Here is an 18,975-nt window from a genome sequence, read left to right on the forward strand (position 1 = left end):
CTCAAGAATTAAATTTCTCAGGAAATTAATAATCATCAAAATTGTCAACCTTCTGCTCGCTCTGTTCATATTTTATCATTGGCTATATCGAACGGGAATATTTCGATCTTTCTCTTCAAAATTTAGTTCGGTCGAGTTCAAGAAACATCGAATTAACAGAAAGACACGAGAAAGATTGTTTCCGGTGTCAGGGCAGGTTCCTCTCCGCGGAAAAGGCGTACAAAGGCGCGTAGTTTCGAACGAAGTTCAACGTGAAAAGTTTCATGCCCCGGCTTCTAGACGAATCACAGCGGCTGACCACGGCACAAAGAAATCTATATCACATTGTGGAAGCAAAAAGCTCTTCGTGCTAAAAGCTTTTCCATGCGCGACCAAGTTATTTTTATTGGATCGGCGGAGCACTTCGTTTGAACAACGAAATGATATTTGATGCCGACTTCACCTGTCTGTCACGTTTGTACAGATTCAAATACCGAATTAATTTCAACGATACGAAACGAGAGACATGTTCCATCCACCGTATGGTGGAAAAAAAATTTCGAGCTTTGCGGGTGAAGTTCGTTTCCTCCCGTGCAACTTTGTCTCTTCTTTCTCCTTAACGTTGCAAGAGGAATTCGGTTACGCTTCGCGGAAGCAATTTAGCGAAAAGGCAAATGTAAAAGCGCTTAACGTCTATGCACGGTGTCTACGAGGTTAGTTGCCAACATTTTTTCCCATTAACGCTAAATTTATAGGAGGAACACAAAAGGGCAAAGTTTCTCTATATTTTATATGTAATGCGACGAGTTGGATAGATTTAAAAAATCTGTCGTGGCTATTGACAGATAATAATAACGTAACAAGGATTTTGTGACTACCAATATTTTAAAATATTTACGATGTTTTCATTAGATAAAAACCATGGCAAATTTAAAAACCGATTCATTGTATCGTGTCTAAAAAATAGAATAAACTTTTGAAAAATATTTGGAATTGATAGCGTGAACATCCTGTGTATGAAAGCGAAATAAATAAATAGAAAGCGTGGTAAAAAAGCATTTTATCATTTTGCTTGTAATATAACTTTGCGTACTTTCATTTTTATTTACTGAACAGGAGGATACAATCTGATTAACGACGCATGCCATAGGAACGACAAAAAATATGTTTCCAAGCTTTCAACAAATAATTATTACATACGTACGGGAAACGTGACTCGATGCGGTGGAAGTTGAGTTGAAATTTTAACTACTCTCAATCAGTCAAGCGTCAGGAACATAGTACACGTGTACATGTTTTCTGTTTTACAACTTCTGGCCGGATATTTTTGTTTCAGTTCGTATGCTGGCCCGTTCGCGGTATCTACGCTTTCCAACTCAGCTAACAAACTATATAATGTAACTTAAACTTAATCAAACTCAAAAACTGAAATGTATTTGTACGAGGTAGAAATTTTGAAGTTGTTCTTCCACAATCTCTGTACTACAGCGCCCCATCCTTCTTCCTGTCTTTCTAAAGGAAACGTTTTGACATATTTCTCCGGCAGTAAGAAATTTTCAAAACGGAATTAAAGCGAAGGAAATATCATAATTGACTTGTCGTCTTGTTTTCATTAGTATCAGTATTATTTAATAGAGAAATCAATAAAATTGGAAACGAATATTTTTCGCCCTTTCTTGTTTTCTAATTTTTATCATTGTAAAATAATTGCCTCGGATTAAATCTTAATAAATCAAATTCGTTTTAATCCCAATTCATTTATATTGATACAATCGCCAAACGATAATAACAAGTACTTTAATATGATTATTTTACATATTTTTGCATACAATGTATATTCCGTACATTTGTACAATATTACATTTCTCACAAGTATATGGACATTCACCGTCTATTCATTATCAAGTGCTGCTTTTCAAGTTAATTTTTCCTCTCTACAAACAATACACTGCTACTTAGCCAGAAAATATTATTATATCCAGCCTCGTTAATTATTATTCGAAAAAATCAGTAAGGAAAACCGTTGATTAACGAAACCAAATAACGTCACTGCGCCATAATGAAATACAAAAGTATTTGCGTCGGGACCATTATGGAAACAATTTATGAAACGCAGCATACGCGGCAATAGCAACGAAAGTGTTAACAGGTTGGATATCGCGGCAAAATTAGGTTATATCACGCGTGCACTCGTATCATTGATTTTTCTTTTTATTTAATAATCATATTTCAGGAAGTATTCACGAAGGGATTTCGCTGAATAATCGTGAGAAAATTTATGAACGAATATATTGGAAATTTCGGTCACGTAACGCCAGTCAGCACAGACGCGTTTCCGCGACAACGTAAAACCTACGGTTGTAACCGGACAACGAAACTAATTCCGCGGTCGATTCCACACTGTCTCCTGTAATCTTGTTCCGTGTTACGCGCGTTTGTCCTCGCGAGCAACTTGGCGAACATAATTTATTTAACCGCTTACTTTCGCTCGTAGCGGCCGCGTAATAAGGCCACCGAGCGACATTTTTCACGCGGTACCATTAGAACACGAGCTGTCTCGGTCGGTGTCTTTATCCCCCGTTACCTTTATTCGGTTTTTGTTCTCTTGTTCCATTTAGAGGGAATGGCAAGCTGCTGTTTTGTCTGGCAAGTGGAAACGGGAATTAACGAGCCCGAATCCATGGCGGTTGATACTTGAGATTGTAAAGCTTAACCCTTTTGTTCCTAACCAAGATAAATAATGATCGAGAAGGACCTTTCTCTCTATATTCGCGTTTATTCTTCTATTAATCACGTTTCTACTAAAAATGAAAGAGACAAAGAGAGAGAGAAAGAGAAATATAGCTTTTACATGTATAATCCGTCAAATTAAGACCACCTGAAACTCTCAATATTTCCCCATTTTTCTAGCGCAATTGGAAAACGTAACCGAATTGCTTCAATCTATCAAGCATTTGATATTAAAAGCACGACAACGGAAGGGAGTGCGAAATTTATGAAAAAATTCATCGAATACACAAGCTGAATTCCGTGACCTCTCCCCAAAAAAACAACAACGCGTTACGAGGTATGGACGATGACTGGCGTGCGAAACCGCTGCTAATATCGCGCGGACGAAATATTCGCTCCGCGAAAATTACGCGCTCGTCGCTCGGTACAACGTATCAAAGGGAGTCGGCGGTATAAATTTTCAGAGGAATTTAATTCGTCGCGGCATTAAAAAAAAAAAAAAAAAAAAGAAAGGAAAAATGGAAAAAAGAAAGAAAAGACGGACAAAAAACCAAACAACGCAACAAAAACAACGAGGAGAAGGAACGGGAGAAAAAAAAATACGCTACAGCTCGTCCACCTTGCAGCCGTAAAAGCAATTAAATCTTCGTTAGCGACCGCTCAAGGGATGATGACTCGCTTTGAGGTGGCGAAATTATTTCGAAAAAGCATAAACGCGGTCGCGCACGCGGCGAACTCGCGTGACAACGTCGAAACCGCCGTTGAGCTCTGGCGTTATTGATTTTTCGCCGGAAATTGGGTCGCTTGATCGCGTTATATCGTTACACCGCCCATTAATTAATACCATCCGGCTAAACGTTGACCATTTTCTGATGCAGTGTAACGGCGAATCTTATATTCCCGAAAATAACCTTCCAGACATGCTTTGAACGCAATTTACATCGTTTTCGAAATGCAAATGGTGCGTTTCTGTTCCAACGCGTTTCCTTCGAACGCGTGTGCGCCTATGTCGATTACATCGTATCCGACCGTTTGATTTCGAGAATGGTAACGGACCAATGAACGACGAAATGAACGTTTGGTATCATAATTGGCGGCGCTATTCACCAGCCAACGTTTAATAAGTAAAACGTTCGTCATTAGCGGGCTTCGCATGCCTCGGCTTTCTCCATCGGAGCAACGATGAACAATTAGAATTAAACGATTGCATTTAATTAGCTCATCGGACAGAATCGACCGCGGCGAAACTGGATCACCATTATTGCTGCAAGTTTCGCCGTGTAATAGAGGCCGAGTTAATCTTGCTCAGTTTTTTCTTGCTCCTTTATCGAGAGGAACAATAGCGACGTTTCGCGTGACCGCTTTTTAACCGTTTTATAAGACGATTTACTTTTGTTAGACTTGACAAAATTTCTCACGCATATTGGATTTCTCACGCTAATTAATTCGCGAGAAATGTGATGTAACGAGGATGGAAATTGTTGAAACGCAGGGAGATTACTCCGGGAATATTGTCATAAGGGATGTGAAATATTCGTTTGTATTCACGTGGTCTTACTTAACGATATGAGTAATGCTATAGAAGAGTATAAAGTGATAATAATAATAATATTTGAGATATTTAGACAACAACCGGCATAAAAGATAAAATGAAAAAAGGGAGATACTAATAATTGAAGAATTTTCAAGCGGTAAAGTATAATGAAATTTATAGTTAATAAATTCGTGTATAGAAAGAAGAAGGTATTTCGAGGAAAACACACAGCTTTGATTATTAATAGTTTAAAACATACCAGCATATAATTAAGTATTAAATCGTATTGAAACTATGTACAATATAATAATTGAATTATAATAAATATAAATGTAAAATGAAAAGTTTAGATGGAAATATTTCAGCTATGATATATTAGCTTGTAACGTTAAAAGATAAGATTTAATCAGGTAAAATATTAACAGAATAAAATTGCTAATGGAATATTGCATTAACGCCTCGAACATAATTTCCTTATTCCAGTTGAAACTTCTCCCAAAACGTTGGCTTTCCTTTGAGCACGAAACGTGTTAAATCCAATTATCAAACTTCAAATGGTCCGTTGGTAGACATCTCGCCGATGTTGAACACGTTCACAGATACACGAGCAAACAATGTAAAACGAGATACATATACCATATACGCGTAACATATCGACCAGCTTATTGTCACCATATTGAACCTGTAACCACGACCTTTGCTCTCCGTTGGTAAAAGATAAAGGACACAGCCCTTTTAACCGCTATGCATAGAGTAGCAGATGTATGTTTAAGAGGAGATGGTAAATACCCAGAGGCTTTTCCGGCATTTCCAAGCTGATCGTTCGTATGGCACTCGTAAATCTCCATGCGATGCTCGACCCCGTATGTAACGCTATACGCAACATGTATCGAAGGTCAGAAATGGCAATTGATATCTCGCCTGAACGTTACGGGAACCGAATTTACGACAATGCCACGGAATTCGAAGCTCAGGAGAGATTATGGCGAATATTTGCTGTATAGGAAGGAAAATTCATATTTCACGTCCCTCAAATAGCAACGATATGAAATTTCGCGTGGAAAATACTTCACGCTTTATCATGATAAACGAAATTAATCAAGATAAAGAACAATTATATTGAAATATTTGCACGCCGAGTGAAGGTGGTGCGGAAAAAAGGACAATGAGCCACGGGCAGCCAATTGTGAGAAGCGCATCGTTTTGTCCGTGCAATTTACAATCATCTCTGTGTACTCTGTACGGTAAACGTTAAATATTTTACGAACCTTTATAAATATATATTAATATTACGCTTTATTTGGTCTTCTAGTTCGCTAGCGTGCTTGTTATGTATAACAAGATTGTCAATTCACCAACAAATTAAAATCCAACAATTTCACGATTCGTTGGATATTTATCGATGTTAAGGAGACTCCTATCAAATTCAACGATGGTTGAGAAAACGTTTTGCTCATAATATATGGGAATAAATATCCTTTTTAGTTTTTAAAAGTCACTGACACAGTACACGTTCGCCGGTAGAGCACAATGAATGCATGAAAATGCAAGAATGTAATTATACCGAAGTGGGTCAAACAGTAATCTTACTTTACAGGAGCAACAACGAAAGTCTGTGTTCTCCATACGCCATTCGCCTGTCACTGTGAAAAAGAATGGTTCGTTGAAAGTAGCCCCCATTATGGTATTAACATACTTAAGCGTCATTGGTTTCTTTCAGCACTATCATTCTTGTTCTATGTATTTTTTCACAAGTATACTCTAAAGAAATAAATTGCTTTGTTTACGGTCAAATATTTATATCACCGCCGAAGTCTGATATTCATCTATATATTTGTTGTTCTTATAAGATAACGCAAGATTTCATATTGCAAAATGTACCTCTGAGAAAATTTGTGCTTTATAATGGGGAACACTACTTCATTTTTCATACTGTCATGACATTTCTCTCGGTGATTATCATTTTTTCTTGGCGCGATAATATCATATACGATTAACAATAAAGCAGATATTCAAGCGGAAATTAGTAATTTTTTTCTATTTAGTGCTAGAACACATTATAGAAGCGGAATTTACAAATTTGATTCTCGTCGAAAAAGAGTCATAAATTGCGAGGACAATTATTTTAATGTCTAAAACTTGTTGTAAGAGAATATCTATGCGTGCTGAAATTATTATTCTCAGAGACTGCACGAATTCTTTTCGTCACCTATCTAGTAACGAATTTCTTGACTGACTCTTGTCAACGTACAGTCTAAACTCCTGAGCAAACATGAAATTCGGGCAGTAAATTCCATTCATGACGTAAACACCCACTAAGAAGGGATTTTTTTTAATTCAACCCCTAAGGGCATGGAAAGGGGTAAAATGTGTGTTACGGACTCTTCCAATATCTCCAATGCCGGATGAGATTCCGACTTGGGTTCAGCTTAGAAACGTTATCCATACAAATGCATAGAAACGTAATTCAGGCTTATGCCCTGCTCAACTTACAAAGAGGCGAATTTAGATTCGAGCGAAAATTATAAAACTGTATCTTTTGAGTTACAGCGTTCCTTTTTGACACATAAGTGTCCTTTTAAAATCTGTTGAAATGATCCAACAGCTTTAAAGATATTGCATCCTTAAAGGAGTAAAACGGAGATAAAAGAGAGAAGAGGTATTTTTTACTCGATAGAGTACGTTTCTCTGGCGGTGTCTTAACAGCTCTTGGAAAGCTATTCTACGATATATACGAAAGCTTTAGCTATTTCTGAAATAAATACTACATTTCAAATTTTACTTCATCGTTCTTCTGCATGAACACGCTCCGCTTTATTCGAGCTACATGTACGTTTCCTTTATAAATTTTCATGTATTTTCGCGAACACCTATGCGAAGCACATCTACCGTTGTAATTATATCACGAAACCAATTTATGGAACGCGAAAAACAATTTATAGGACAAAAAATGGCATATATCCGGAAAATATTTCATAGAAAAATAATTCGTCGAAATAACAATTAATTTAGAACAATATTGAAGAGTATTGAAACTAATTTCGAACTTCTTTGGCGACTGTTAATTTGATACGCGATAAATTCAATAATTGATAGAATTACTATCAATGGTTATATCAGATTCCAATACAAGTATGATTACACCAACTACGACTACAGGTGAATATTAATTGTACCAGATATACCGTTACCATTAGATAGCAATAACCGTAAATCATTGGTATATTGGATACAGCATCTAATTGTACCTATACATAGAACAGAAATTCTAAAGTACCTACTTGATCACAAAAGCTTTAGTGTATTGATAACAACCATCTGAATATAATTCCAACTAAATTATCTATTTTGTACTATAATCAAATCTCATACAATTATCATTTTACAATACACATCCTATCGACCGTAATCGAAGAAATAATATTAAATAGGCTCAGTATTAGCCACGGTAGTTTTCACATCTAATTTCTAAATCAACAACTTGTGACATCTATAATTGTTAAATTATCGCTATACACGTCCTTTTCGATTACTTCAAGTATACGGACTCTTATCTTATTGAGATTTCATATCTAACGAACCTTTAAATGCAAATCTTAGCGATAGAAAACAAATTTCCAAAGTCTCCTATTTCCTGACATATACGATGTAATTGTATAAACAAAGAATACTTTGCTATATAAAGTATTTTTCCTTCGTTAGAAAACCTTTCATTCAAATCTGCCTATTTAAAAAATTTAATAAATAAAAGGAAAGGAAAATCGACAATTACATGACGCAGACATCGTGCATTAAAATGCGTGTTTCCACCGAAGAAATTAATGCTGCGAGCATTTATAGCTTAGAAGGGAAAAGCGATGAAAATTATTATTACTTGACGCGAAGTGCGATCAGGTATAAATAAGTAAGAAAAGCTGCTTTGCATACGGTAACGAAAGCGCGCGCCGGATTAGCCAGATGATTTTTTAATAGTTGCATAACGGAACCGTGTGTTCGGATACGTGGCACCCAATGTAGATCATAATTCTATGACGCAAATACGACTCTCCGTTGTTGTCCAGGATGTATCTTCATGAATATTAAAATAACTGCTAACTTTTAGGAAAGCTTAAGCGTAACGCGCGAAGTACCATAGGATTAAGTTCTCTGTTTCGTTGTCTCTCTCTCTTTCTCTTTCTCTATCTCTCACTCACTCACTAACTCTCTCCCTCTGTATTTCACAGTTGACCGTCAAATAGAACAAAGTGAACTTTTTTAATCATTCCATATAAAATGCACTTTCAGGGCGCATCGTTACAGGAAATCAGAAAATAGTTGAAATGCTCGTCTTATAGTTGGTGAAAGAAAACTTGAAGAAAGTGGAGTAGAGAAGCGCGGTACGTGCCAATTAATCGATAAACTCTGCAAAGACGTGACAGAATTATTATAGTCCACATCTGTCCTTGTCAGTATGTTCTAGAGGTGTTATAGTTGTCAATGGTGGTACACATAGTTAGATTACGTAGGTAAACGTAATATATGTTATACAGGGCGCAAACTAATGTTGCTTGTCAGCAGACATTTTCCAAGAGTCTGTCAACGAAAACTTAACTTAAAGCGATAATTACTTAACTTAACGAAAAGCGATAATTCTGATAGGTTGGAGTGACTTTTGCCACAGTACATCAAGTTGCTTATTGTTGGGCACGATATTTTAAACAAGCGTTTGAAAAGTGATTTCTTTCACAGATCCATTCATCTGATCAGCCTTTTCGATCCGATGTTAGATTGTGTACTAATTCGTTTGCATTTCTTTAAAAGAGTACCAAAATATTTCATATAAGATATATTTTGTTTATATTGTTTCATTATACTTTACGAATGGAATAAATATCCTATTTATTTATCCTTATCGTTTGGAACTTCTTCTCCTTTCAAATAACGAAACATTCCGAAATGTATATTTTTATATTCTTGAAATATGTAATATCATTCGTAAAAATATTACCAAATATTAACCAGCTAACTGCGTTTGACGAATATACACGTTAAACAAATCTTTACTTCGATGCGTTTGACGTGTACACTCGTCGTCGCTTGTATTCATTTACGCACTCCATGACATAGCTTCATAAGAGACTTATAAAACTAAATCCCTCAGTTAATTGGTTAGAAAGATTCATATTTAATATTAATATTAAACACACGTTGTAAATCTGAGATTTCTGCTATGTCAAAAAGAAAGGTCTAAAATATTCATAATGTCCGTTTTCCCTGCATTACTGTCATTAAATGATGCAATTATAAACAATATTTGTCCATATTACTTGTATGTTGTCCAATGCATTCAACATAAATGTGTTTTTATGATATTGCACAAAATGTAACACTGAAGGGCGATCGGACTTATTCCGTAACGTAATAATTTAATTTTAGTCAGTTCACTGTTCATATACGTAATTATTGATTTGTAGATTTGATTAAACAATAATTGATATTTTGATAGCTAATTAAATGTAACTGACGAAGATGGAAATAAACCCGAAATTCGCAACCAATGTTCATAGTTAATCTCTGTCAATTAATTTTGCAATAATCTAGAATTTCACAATTTCAATAATTCAGATTTTTATTCACAGCGATGAATTATATGAAAATCGCAACATAATCTTGATTGATTTTATGTGTATGAAAACAATTCACATGTTTGTAGTGTACATAGACTGCGTATGCTTTTAAGTAGCAGCTTTTATTTTTGTAAACACCGTAATAAGAAGCGACGGGTGGTGTAGCAATTCTATCACCCATCATTTTTAATATCCTTGCCACAGATTACACAGTGAAGACCTAACGAGCACTATGTTAAAATAATTTCGCACGTCTAATGGCGAGCATGAAACAAGCTAATCTGCAGAGCGAGCGAATCACGAAAACCTTGACAGGTCAAAAATCGCTCTATTCTCAGCAATGCTATAAACCAGGGTTTCCTAAACCCTATATTCCACCTTCATCCATAATTCTTTCTCCATTAAACTTCAAGTTTTGGAAGATCCATTAAAATTGTAAATTCATATATCATAACAAAACACGATAAAAGGTATCGAAAAGAAATCCCAATACGTTCGTACAGTAATTTTTATTTTACAAAGCAACATGCAAATGAATTCTCCTGTTGTATGAAAGAATGACACGAATGTTGTTCCTTATTCGAGTCCATCTGTTCGATACCAATTTAACAACTAATTAATTTGGAATATTAAAAAAAAACATGGTCCGTTGTCTTTTTAGTTTATTAACAGCAACAACAGGGAGACAAGTGGTAACCTGATAGATGGTACGCCTGATCCAAAACGTTAAACATTCTCAGGATTTAATCGATCTTACTTGGAAGTATTTGATAGAAAGCATTGTATCCGACGAGGATTCCGGTTATTCCGCTGAAGCAGTATCGTAGACGTCAAAGGAGTGGCGCGTGACTTGGTTGAGAAAGAAGCAAAAGGTCGATGCAATCGCTCTTGAGTCACGGAGGGCACAACCGGAAACGGGACGGAATCCCGAGTAATCCGGCGGGGTTTACCTCTGTCCTCGTGTATGCTCGCCGTTTTACCCACCGGAAATACAAGAAAAAAAGGGGGGAAGGGACGCAGGAAGCGACCTGAAAGAACGTTACTACCCCTTTTAAACTCGCCTAGTTTTCGGGCGAGCTTAAGTGAAAAGTCATGTAAGAAGTACCGTGGTAAGGCTGCCGTTAAAAATTACACGGAAACCTCGGCGGTAGGTAGAGCAGACAGCTCGAACTTTTCAATCCTGACGTAACCACATTTTCATTCTTAGACTATGAAGTGATATGTTGAAACGTGGTATGTTGAAGCAAAAATGATTATTGAATTTACTTGCTTCCATTTCCTTCTCTGCGGTAGTGAAATTCTTTCGAATTAGTTTTGTCTAAATATTAGAATATAAAAGTTAGAATTTCCTATCTTTGAATAAAGTTTATAAAAAGAAATTTCTTTGCGGTATTGTATAACATATAGATAATATATATAACAAATTTGAAGAAACCTTTTAAAGAACTGGACAAAGAAAACATTTAGTCTTTATTAAAATAAATATTTCATGAGCCTGATCTTCTCTATACATATAAACACGAAGAAAAATGCTTTAACAATGAAGGAACACCAGTGAAAGTTTCCTTTTTAATTTTTCTTTACGCGAGTATAGTGCTGTATCCTAGGTATCCTAAGTAACAATGACAATCTCGCGTGCTCGCAAGTTCGTAACTCGTAAAGCATAGAAAATGAGCATCTCGGCCAGAACGAACCGCTCATTCAGCTTTTATTATACCCCATGGACTACGCGGTGAAAATGTCTTTTTCTAATCTACACAATGTTGGAAATTCTCGTAAACATCGTCGCACATAGCCGAACAATGGAATCGTTTATGTTCACGAAAACGAAGAATCATTGCACGATGAAAAATTGTTTGTAGTTATAAATATAATTATAGGTTCGCGTGCGCAACAGTGCAAATGTTCGATGACTTACGAAAAGAGTATTATTATTTCATGGGATTTTATCTCAAAATCAGTATGAATTTGTCATTATAAAAAAGAAATAGCAAAATTTACATAGGAATTGACTAAAGAATTATTTTGTAAAATATGTCTACAATACTTAAAAATATGTGGAGGATTAAGATTATTGGAAACCTGAAGTAGCAGTGACACTCTGTAACTGAGTGCATGAGGAAACAATCACGAAAAAGCGCAGCACGATTTGGAAAGCAGTTGAAATTTGCTAAATGAGGCAGAAAGTCCACCGAACCCAATTACATTAAAGCAGTTTCAAAGCCCGTCGAATTTCACAGGAACTCATCCACACTCTGCAGATCCTCCAGAAGTAGCCACAAATTTAGCAGACCATGGCGGATTCTCGATTCGATAGGGAATTGACCGAATTTTACAAGATGCCATGAAATCTACTGAACTCAGCAAAACCGGCTAACATCGCAAGTGGAAGGAAACCTATTAGCCATCAAGAAAATTATGAAACTGCTGACAGATCTCGAAAACATTAACGGAAAACTGGAATACAAATATTACCTCTAAAATTAATTATAGCGAGATTGTAGTAAACCCATGGGATTTCTAAGAATAATAGTATGATTTTATTAGATTTAAAGTTATTGATAATCTTTGGCCACTTTGATAAATTCCGAAACACAGAAATTTTCTGCTTTGATCGAATGACATTTGAGTTTCCAATTCTTAACGGTTATTTCAGAAACATAATTAACATTAGACGAAGTAAACATGGAGTTTAGTAGAAAGTCATAAATCTTAATAATATTCTGTTGTAACATATCCGATTAAATTTATGGAAATTTTAACGACTCTGATGGAATTCCGACGAATTTGATCAAAGTCCAAGAAATTTGTCACGACGTAATAAAAATCCAACAAATCCTATGAGGTTTGTTGGATCGCTAGATCTTCATCGTCATCTGAATTCTGCGCGATCTAACAGACGGTCTTTCAATTCCAGTAATCTAAATGCATTATCCTATATTCGATGTTGCGATGTTCTAGCAGAGTGAGAAAAGGTCTGATTTAACTCGTCATAACATAAAGAAGAATGTAATTAAACAGTAAGCTATCCACTGTTAAAAATGTACATACATTTTTTCTTATAAAACTGCGACTTCTGACGTGAAAAATTTGAGTTAATATATACGGAGTTTGTTTTAAATTTAAAGTTCCAGGAACGTAATAATTATTCAGTAGACATAATATGCAAATAAGTAAAGTTCAAGTTTTCTAATTACTCCAACTTTCAGAGTTATTCTGATACGAAGCTCAAAACTTTCGATGAGCATATTTTCGGATGTTTTATTTTCTGACACACTCCGCTGAGCCAATTTTATGCACTGTTTTATGCGCATTCATTAATTAAAAAGATCTCGTATGCTACGCGTATTTCACGACTGACTTTGTACTGACACCAATATCCTCTATGATACATTTGTAGTAAAAATCTTGGAAAAACTGAGAAACCCCGTCACTGTGACACAAAATCTCTGTCATCCAAATTGATATCGAAAAATGTAGGTATCAGCTAAAAGTGGAATGATTTGGTGTAAGTTATATTATTATTTTACATCAAATTATGTCAAACCATTCAGCTGTGACATGTAATTTTCTTGTAGAAAATATGATGTTACAGTTTAGGGCATGTATAAAGATGAAATGTGTTCTTTAAGTAGAACCGTATTGGCTGCTTTACATCAATGTCACGACTCAGAAAATGTAAATTTCAGAGGGGAGGCTTTTTGAAATATACAAAGAAATCTTCGCGAGTCACGATATTGTAGGGCTGACTTAGCACAATATGTGTGGCTGTTCACAAAAGCAGTACGTACAATTTTCCACTTGTAGCGTCCCAGAAGATGAGGCAGCGTTGTAAAAACCAAGGCCAAATTGACAGTGGCGTAATTAATTTTGCTTCTGACATAAAACTGATGTAGGCCTTCCATTGGATAAAAGCAAATTTGAAATATTTTGCTGCGTGCCAGTATCGTCGTCAAGTAGCGATATATATTTTTCATACACTCATCGATACGTATCTTATCATTCCCGGCAATGAAATATTATGCTACTTATACCATAAAAAAACCGTTAATTTGGAAACATCTTTAAATTATACACATCACATAAATACAATTCGCCACAATTTACGATGCCGTTCTGGAGCTTAATGTCTATATTTGCGTAGCTATTCAGCAAGTTCCTCTGCTCGTTTATCGCATCGTCAATATTATTCTGTTTATTCTTGGCGGCGACGACGCGCCGGTCGGTCGCGTGCAGCTTAAAACTTTCCGACAAGCAACTAAGTCGAAGAATCACGGGTTAATTCGAGTGCCGCGACTTCTCGGGGCGCGAGACAAGGAGGTCAATAGAAGTACAAAAAGCGGGACGAGAGGCGTCGGAATAGAGACAGATGGTCAAGAGATAAGCAGAACGAAGGAGAAATAGGGGGTGGCAGGAAGGGAAAAGAAACTATGTTTCTTGACGAAAGTTCGCCGGGTATCCTAGCATGGAAGGAACGGTGGAAGGCAAGATACGCAAGAGAAACGTAGAAATGAGAGAAAGGGAGGGCAAATAAATTTATGGGAAAAGTTAAAAGCATTGGAAGCTCGGTGGTGCACCGTGTTGTCGTGGGTGCATTTATTTTTCATTTTTCTTTCTGTCGTTCCTGGTTCCCGAACTCCTTCTCTATATCGTCGCGCGGCCGAGCGCTCGTCCCGAAACCCTCTTTTTTTCTATCTTTTCGCCAACGTAAATTGGGTTAAGCCGTGCACGATGCGACATCAGAAAGTAGTTCGTCGCATCGTGTCGTGGCTAATTAACTCTATCCTACCGCCCTCTGCCCTCTGGTCTCTGCCATTTCTTTTCTATCTGCTCGATTTATTCCGTGAAACGAGATATTGTACGTAAGCCCACCTGCGGCGGATTAACGCTGCGTCTGGGTGTGGGATGGGCTGTGAGTCGGTAAAGGGAAATTATGATACTTCTAGATTGCATGTAGTAAATCTTAGAAGTTAACTAGGCAATGGGGGGGGGGAACGTTGTTTAAATTTTTATTAATTTTGATGATACCGAAGCAAGAGACAAGTGACTTTTCTAACTTTAAACGATTAGAACAGTAATTCTCAAACAATGATACATATGACATCACTGATGTATACGTGAATAACTCGTGCAATATATATATACATTATTATTCATAAATCTCGGGTCCCTTAATAGGCAATAGATACAAATGGATTTTATAATCACGAAATGAAGTTGATATGTATTAAGCGGCTGTACTACAAGAAAAAGTAAATTATACCATCGTTTAAAGATCTTATTACAGGCACATTTTATTAAAATTTGTGTTTAAAATTAGTAAGTATCCTGTGAGCTATATACGAGAGTGTACCTACCATTACTACTTACTATTAACATTAACATACATCCCGTATCTATGTTCAGCGATTTCGTTCATTGCTTATTCACCACATGAATAAATCAACTTAAATCAACTACTTTGAAGAGGTCATAACGTGAACGTATGTGGGACATTGCCCTTGTCTCGTATTTCACTCATAGTTCTATTAGCAATTAGCAATCCAACTAGAGTGATCCCTGTCGTGCTGTCATAACCCTATCTCGGACATGACCGGGTCTCTAGTTAAATTCCCCTAATATCTCGGGTTCCAACGTCGAGGAACTAGATTATAATCAAGCAATGCTGGTGTATGGATAATCGATCGATTTCAATGATAATCCGGCAGTGAAACAGATTTCAAAATGATTTACGTGATTGTATTCACGAAATGTCACGTGCCAAATATCCTCCAGAGTTACAGAGAGTTTGTTCATTTCGTAACATTCTTTGCAGAACTAGATTCTATTTCTCTAATTCGTCTGTTGAATCTTTCTGGCTATGGTAATAGGGTTTTCGTAAATATATTTTGTCAGGGACGTATATTTATTAAATTTACACCGTTATACAGAATATGAAAATAACAATAACTTATTCACTAACCCAATCAATAGTACTAAAATACAACTACAAGTTTATCTAACTCTCGGGTTACATTCTGTTTTCATCGTAAACATTTCTATTTTAACGATTAATCTTTGTTTCAATAGAGCGATATACTTTGTTCGCATAAAAACTGCCGCGACGAATGTATCATCATATTACTTGAATATAAAAAAAGATAAGTCAAGCAATCAATGCAACGTATGTTGCTGCTCGATAGCAGTGAATGTGTGAATAGAACCAAACTTCTATGACTTTGTATTCTATATTTGGTATTGCTAATATTAAAATCTTGCGAATAATTATTCAATAAAATCTTCTATCTATTTTAATGATAAGATTGTAAATTACCTTCATTTTTTTAACACTCGTTAAATAGAAACGTGAGAACAGAAAATTGAAATTAGAAAATTACCACAGAATAATTATATTCTATGTACGAATCGCATAACGTTCGAGGAATTCTTCGAAATTTTATGATAATGCCTGTAAATTCTTCGCATCTTCATTCGAAAGTATAACCGCGGCGTTTTACAACTACTCAAATACGACGATCCGCTGGGAAAGAACTATATCACATAAAAGGGAACTTACGAGTTTTAGTAGAGTGCAGACAGCATCCATTTCGAGCATCGGACTTAAAAAGAAAGAATACGTCGATGACCTAGATAGCTCGATTGATAACAGCAGTTGCTCGGTAAAGGACAGATCAAAGTTCGAATCTGGTCCGGCAATTCGAACGATTCTTTTTCCTCCTGAAACAGGATAAAGTCCGAGTGTTTTTCATTTCTCGCTATTTATATAAATAAAGGATGCTGACTGCGATATAAAACACTCAAAATTAATGAAATGCATTTACGTCAGAAGAAGCACAGACTGTCATTTCAAAATGACACCTGTGTACGATGCAAACATCAGTCCTCGCAGTAGCAATGCGGATTTCTACGTTGCAGAAACATTTCTAGGAAAGAATTTAGCGATGTAAAAGTGAAACTTCGTCACAACGAATTTGTGAATTTTAAATTCTAAAAGACGAAAAGGTGGCACGCAAGATGAACGTGAATGGCAATTCGTGTCCATCGACCTTTTCCCTCTTTTCTAACCAGCTGAACGTTGCTCCTTCCGATCGACAGAACAATTAAGTGATACTACGCGAATTTGCATTCGTTGATCCGGTCCGGATAAGTGTATGTCGGCTTCCGTTCCCCCTCGAAGTAACAAGACTTTACAACCACGCGAAGGGGAAGATCTGATTGAATTTATTGCTAATAGAAACGGTGGAACAGTGTATGTGTCCGATTAAAGGCAGTTTGAGAGCCCCAGTTGCTCTATAACCGTTTGCGGTTTTACGAATGTCAATCGAAGCTGGATGATCCAGTCGATTCTTTTGAACGATAATGTACAAGATATTGCTTTGTGGTTATTGTGTCTAATAAACTGCGAAGGTTTACGCACATACGAAAGCTTTTAATGTACGAAAATATAAGGAAAAGAGGAGAATATAAGAATTCGTTTATTTTCTAAAATATGATACATAGAGATATGATTCATAGAGATGTAATGAATATATGAAATAAATATAAAAATAAATAAAGATATGTGTCTCTATAAACATTCGCAATCTGATTATAGTATAATTTATATAATAAGAATTGTCGATCTGGAAAGTAGTTTATCGGGATTTATGAACCAGTTGAAACATATCGAACGGTTAAAGTACGTTAGTAAAGACAAACATCAATCGTCCTACCATCAATACATGACCGATTCATGATACCTATATATAAGAATTATTAAGAAAAATCTTTAAAACGATACATGTTATTCAAAATGCGTATTCTCTTAAATAGACAAAACCGGTCTATACTATTAGCATATTCTTTAAAAGGATACACATAGCGCGTACAGCATCCCATTCAGATACGAATTGTACTATGCCTGTGCCAGTTCTCTGTATTGCAACAAATTTCACCTCTCCAACGTTTTGAAATTCGTTTTTCAACATTTGCCATGTTGCATTTGATGGGAGCTGTTACAATTATCTTTATGTTTATAAATAAACATACACATGTATTTGTTGTTGTGTACAAATTAAGGAAAGTACATACATTTTTTATAAGAATACTGTCTGATGTCGGCCGAAGACCATATGTATTCTGTTTGTTCCCACCTTCTTCTTCACCTTCATTTCCGGCAAGACCACCACCAGGAACACGATCGTTGTCCCCTCCGTTAAATCTACTCTCAACATCTCTGTCACCAGCGAAGTTAGAACCATCAAGAGCATTGTTTTCACCAAAGTCTACATCATCGTCCGTTTTGGATAAGTCTCGCCACGCAGATGCATTGTTGCCTTGTCCATTGGCTAAAAAGGCTTGTAAATTAGACAAATCTCCAACTGCTACGCCGAAATTATTAAAGTTAGAAGCCAACTCATTTGTTAACGACGAATTCAGCAAAGAACTCGTGTTTGAAGAGTTGCAGCATTTTAATTTGTCAATACAAATGTTATAGGTATATAAATATGTCATTGTCAGCTTTTCTATCTATCCTATTTTATATATTATATTTATAGTAAGACTCACCTAACTTTGCTGGCACAACATTGTTTAAACCAGCTCCAGAAGCACCAGCAACCAACGCAGGAACAAAAACAGGATTCGCAATAGATGGATTATTTGCTTGTACATTAACAATGTTTCTAGCTACATCGATTAATCTACTACCACCAGTCCCAAGACCCCTTCCAATTCCCTGTAACCCTATTTTGTAATTGATATCAATTTTCATTTTTATATGTTTATATAACAAAATAAAATATTTCTTAGGAAATAAGAAGGTACCTTCTGGTAATTTTTGTGGCACGTCTGGTTCATTTACTTTGTCAAGTCTCACAAACATACGTCTATCATAAAGTTTCTGATTATGAAGCATCGATATAGCTTGTACAGATTCTACTGGATGGTCATATTCTACCATTCCAAATCCTCGAGATTTTCCATGTTTATCTCTTGCTAATTCAACATATAGTACTTTACCAGCTAATTTAAATACTTCTATTAATTTATGTTCATCCACTGCGTAGTCAAGCTAAATATATAAAATAACAACTTAATAAACTTTTACATACTTACTTTATCAGTTTAATACAAACTGTGTCGCAA

General features: G+C 35.9%; 2 protein-coding genes across 8 annotated transcripts in view; one reads left to right on the forward strand and one right to left on the reverse strand.

Annotated features, from left to right (window-relative positions):
* Positions 1-18,975, forward strand: part of LOC126915514 (lachesin-like) — a 478,988-nt gene that overhangs the window by 396,480 nt on the left and 63,533 nt on the right. The window lies entirely within an intron of this gene.
* The window catches only part of LOC126915511 (myelin expression factor 2-like), an 86,066-nt gene continuing 84,020 nt past the window's right edge, over positions 16,930-18,975 (reverse strand). For all 3 annotated transcript variants that reach the window (XM_050720243.1, XM_050720245.1, XM_050720246.1), the window contains 5 exons: positions 18,655-18,901; positions 18,397-18,573; positions 17,920-18,176; positions 17,705-17,840; positions 16,930-17,588 (listed from right to left, as the gene is read on the reverse strand). In XM_050720243.1, the coding sequence (XP_050576200.1) occupies positions 17,533-17,588; positions 17,705-17,840; positions 17,920-18,176; positions 18,397-18,573; positions 18,655-18,901 (873 nt within the window). In that variant the 3' untranslated portion in view covers positions 16,930-17,532. The remainder of the gene's footprint in view (positions 17,589-17,704; positions 17,841-17,919; positions 18,177-18,396; positions 18,574-18,654; positions 18,902-18,975) is intronic.

The sequence above is a fragment of the Bombus affinis genome, chromosome 4 (genome assembly GCF_024516045.1).
Source record: "Bombus affinis isolate iyBomAffi1 chromosome 4, iyBomAffi1.2, whole genome shotgun sequence".
Classification (NCBI taxonomy): domain Eukaryota; kingdom Metazoa; phylum Arthropoda; class Insecta; order Hymenoptera; family Apidae; genus Bombus; species Bombus affinis.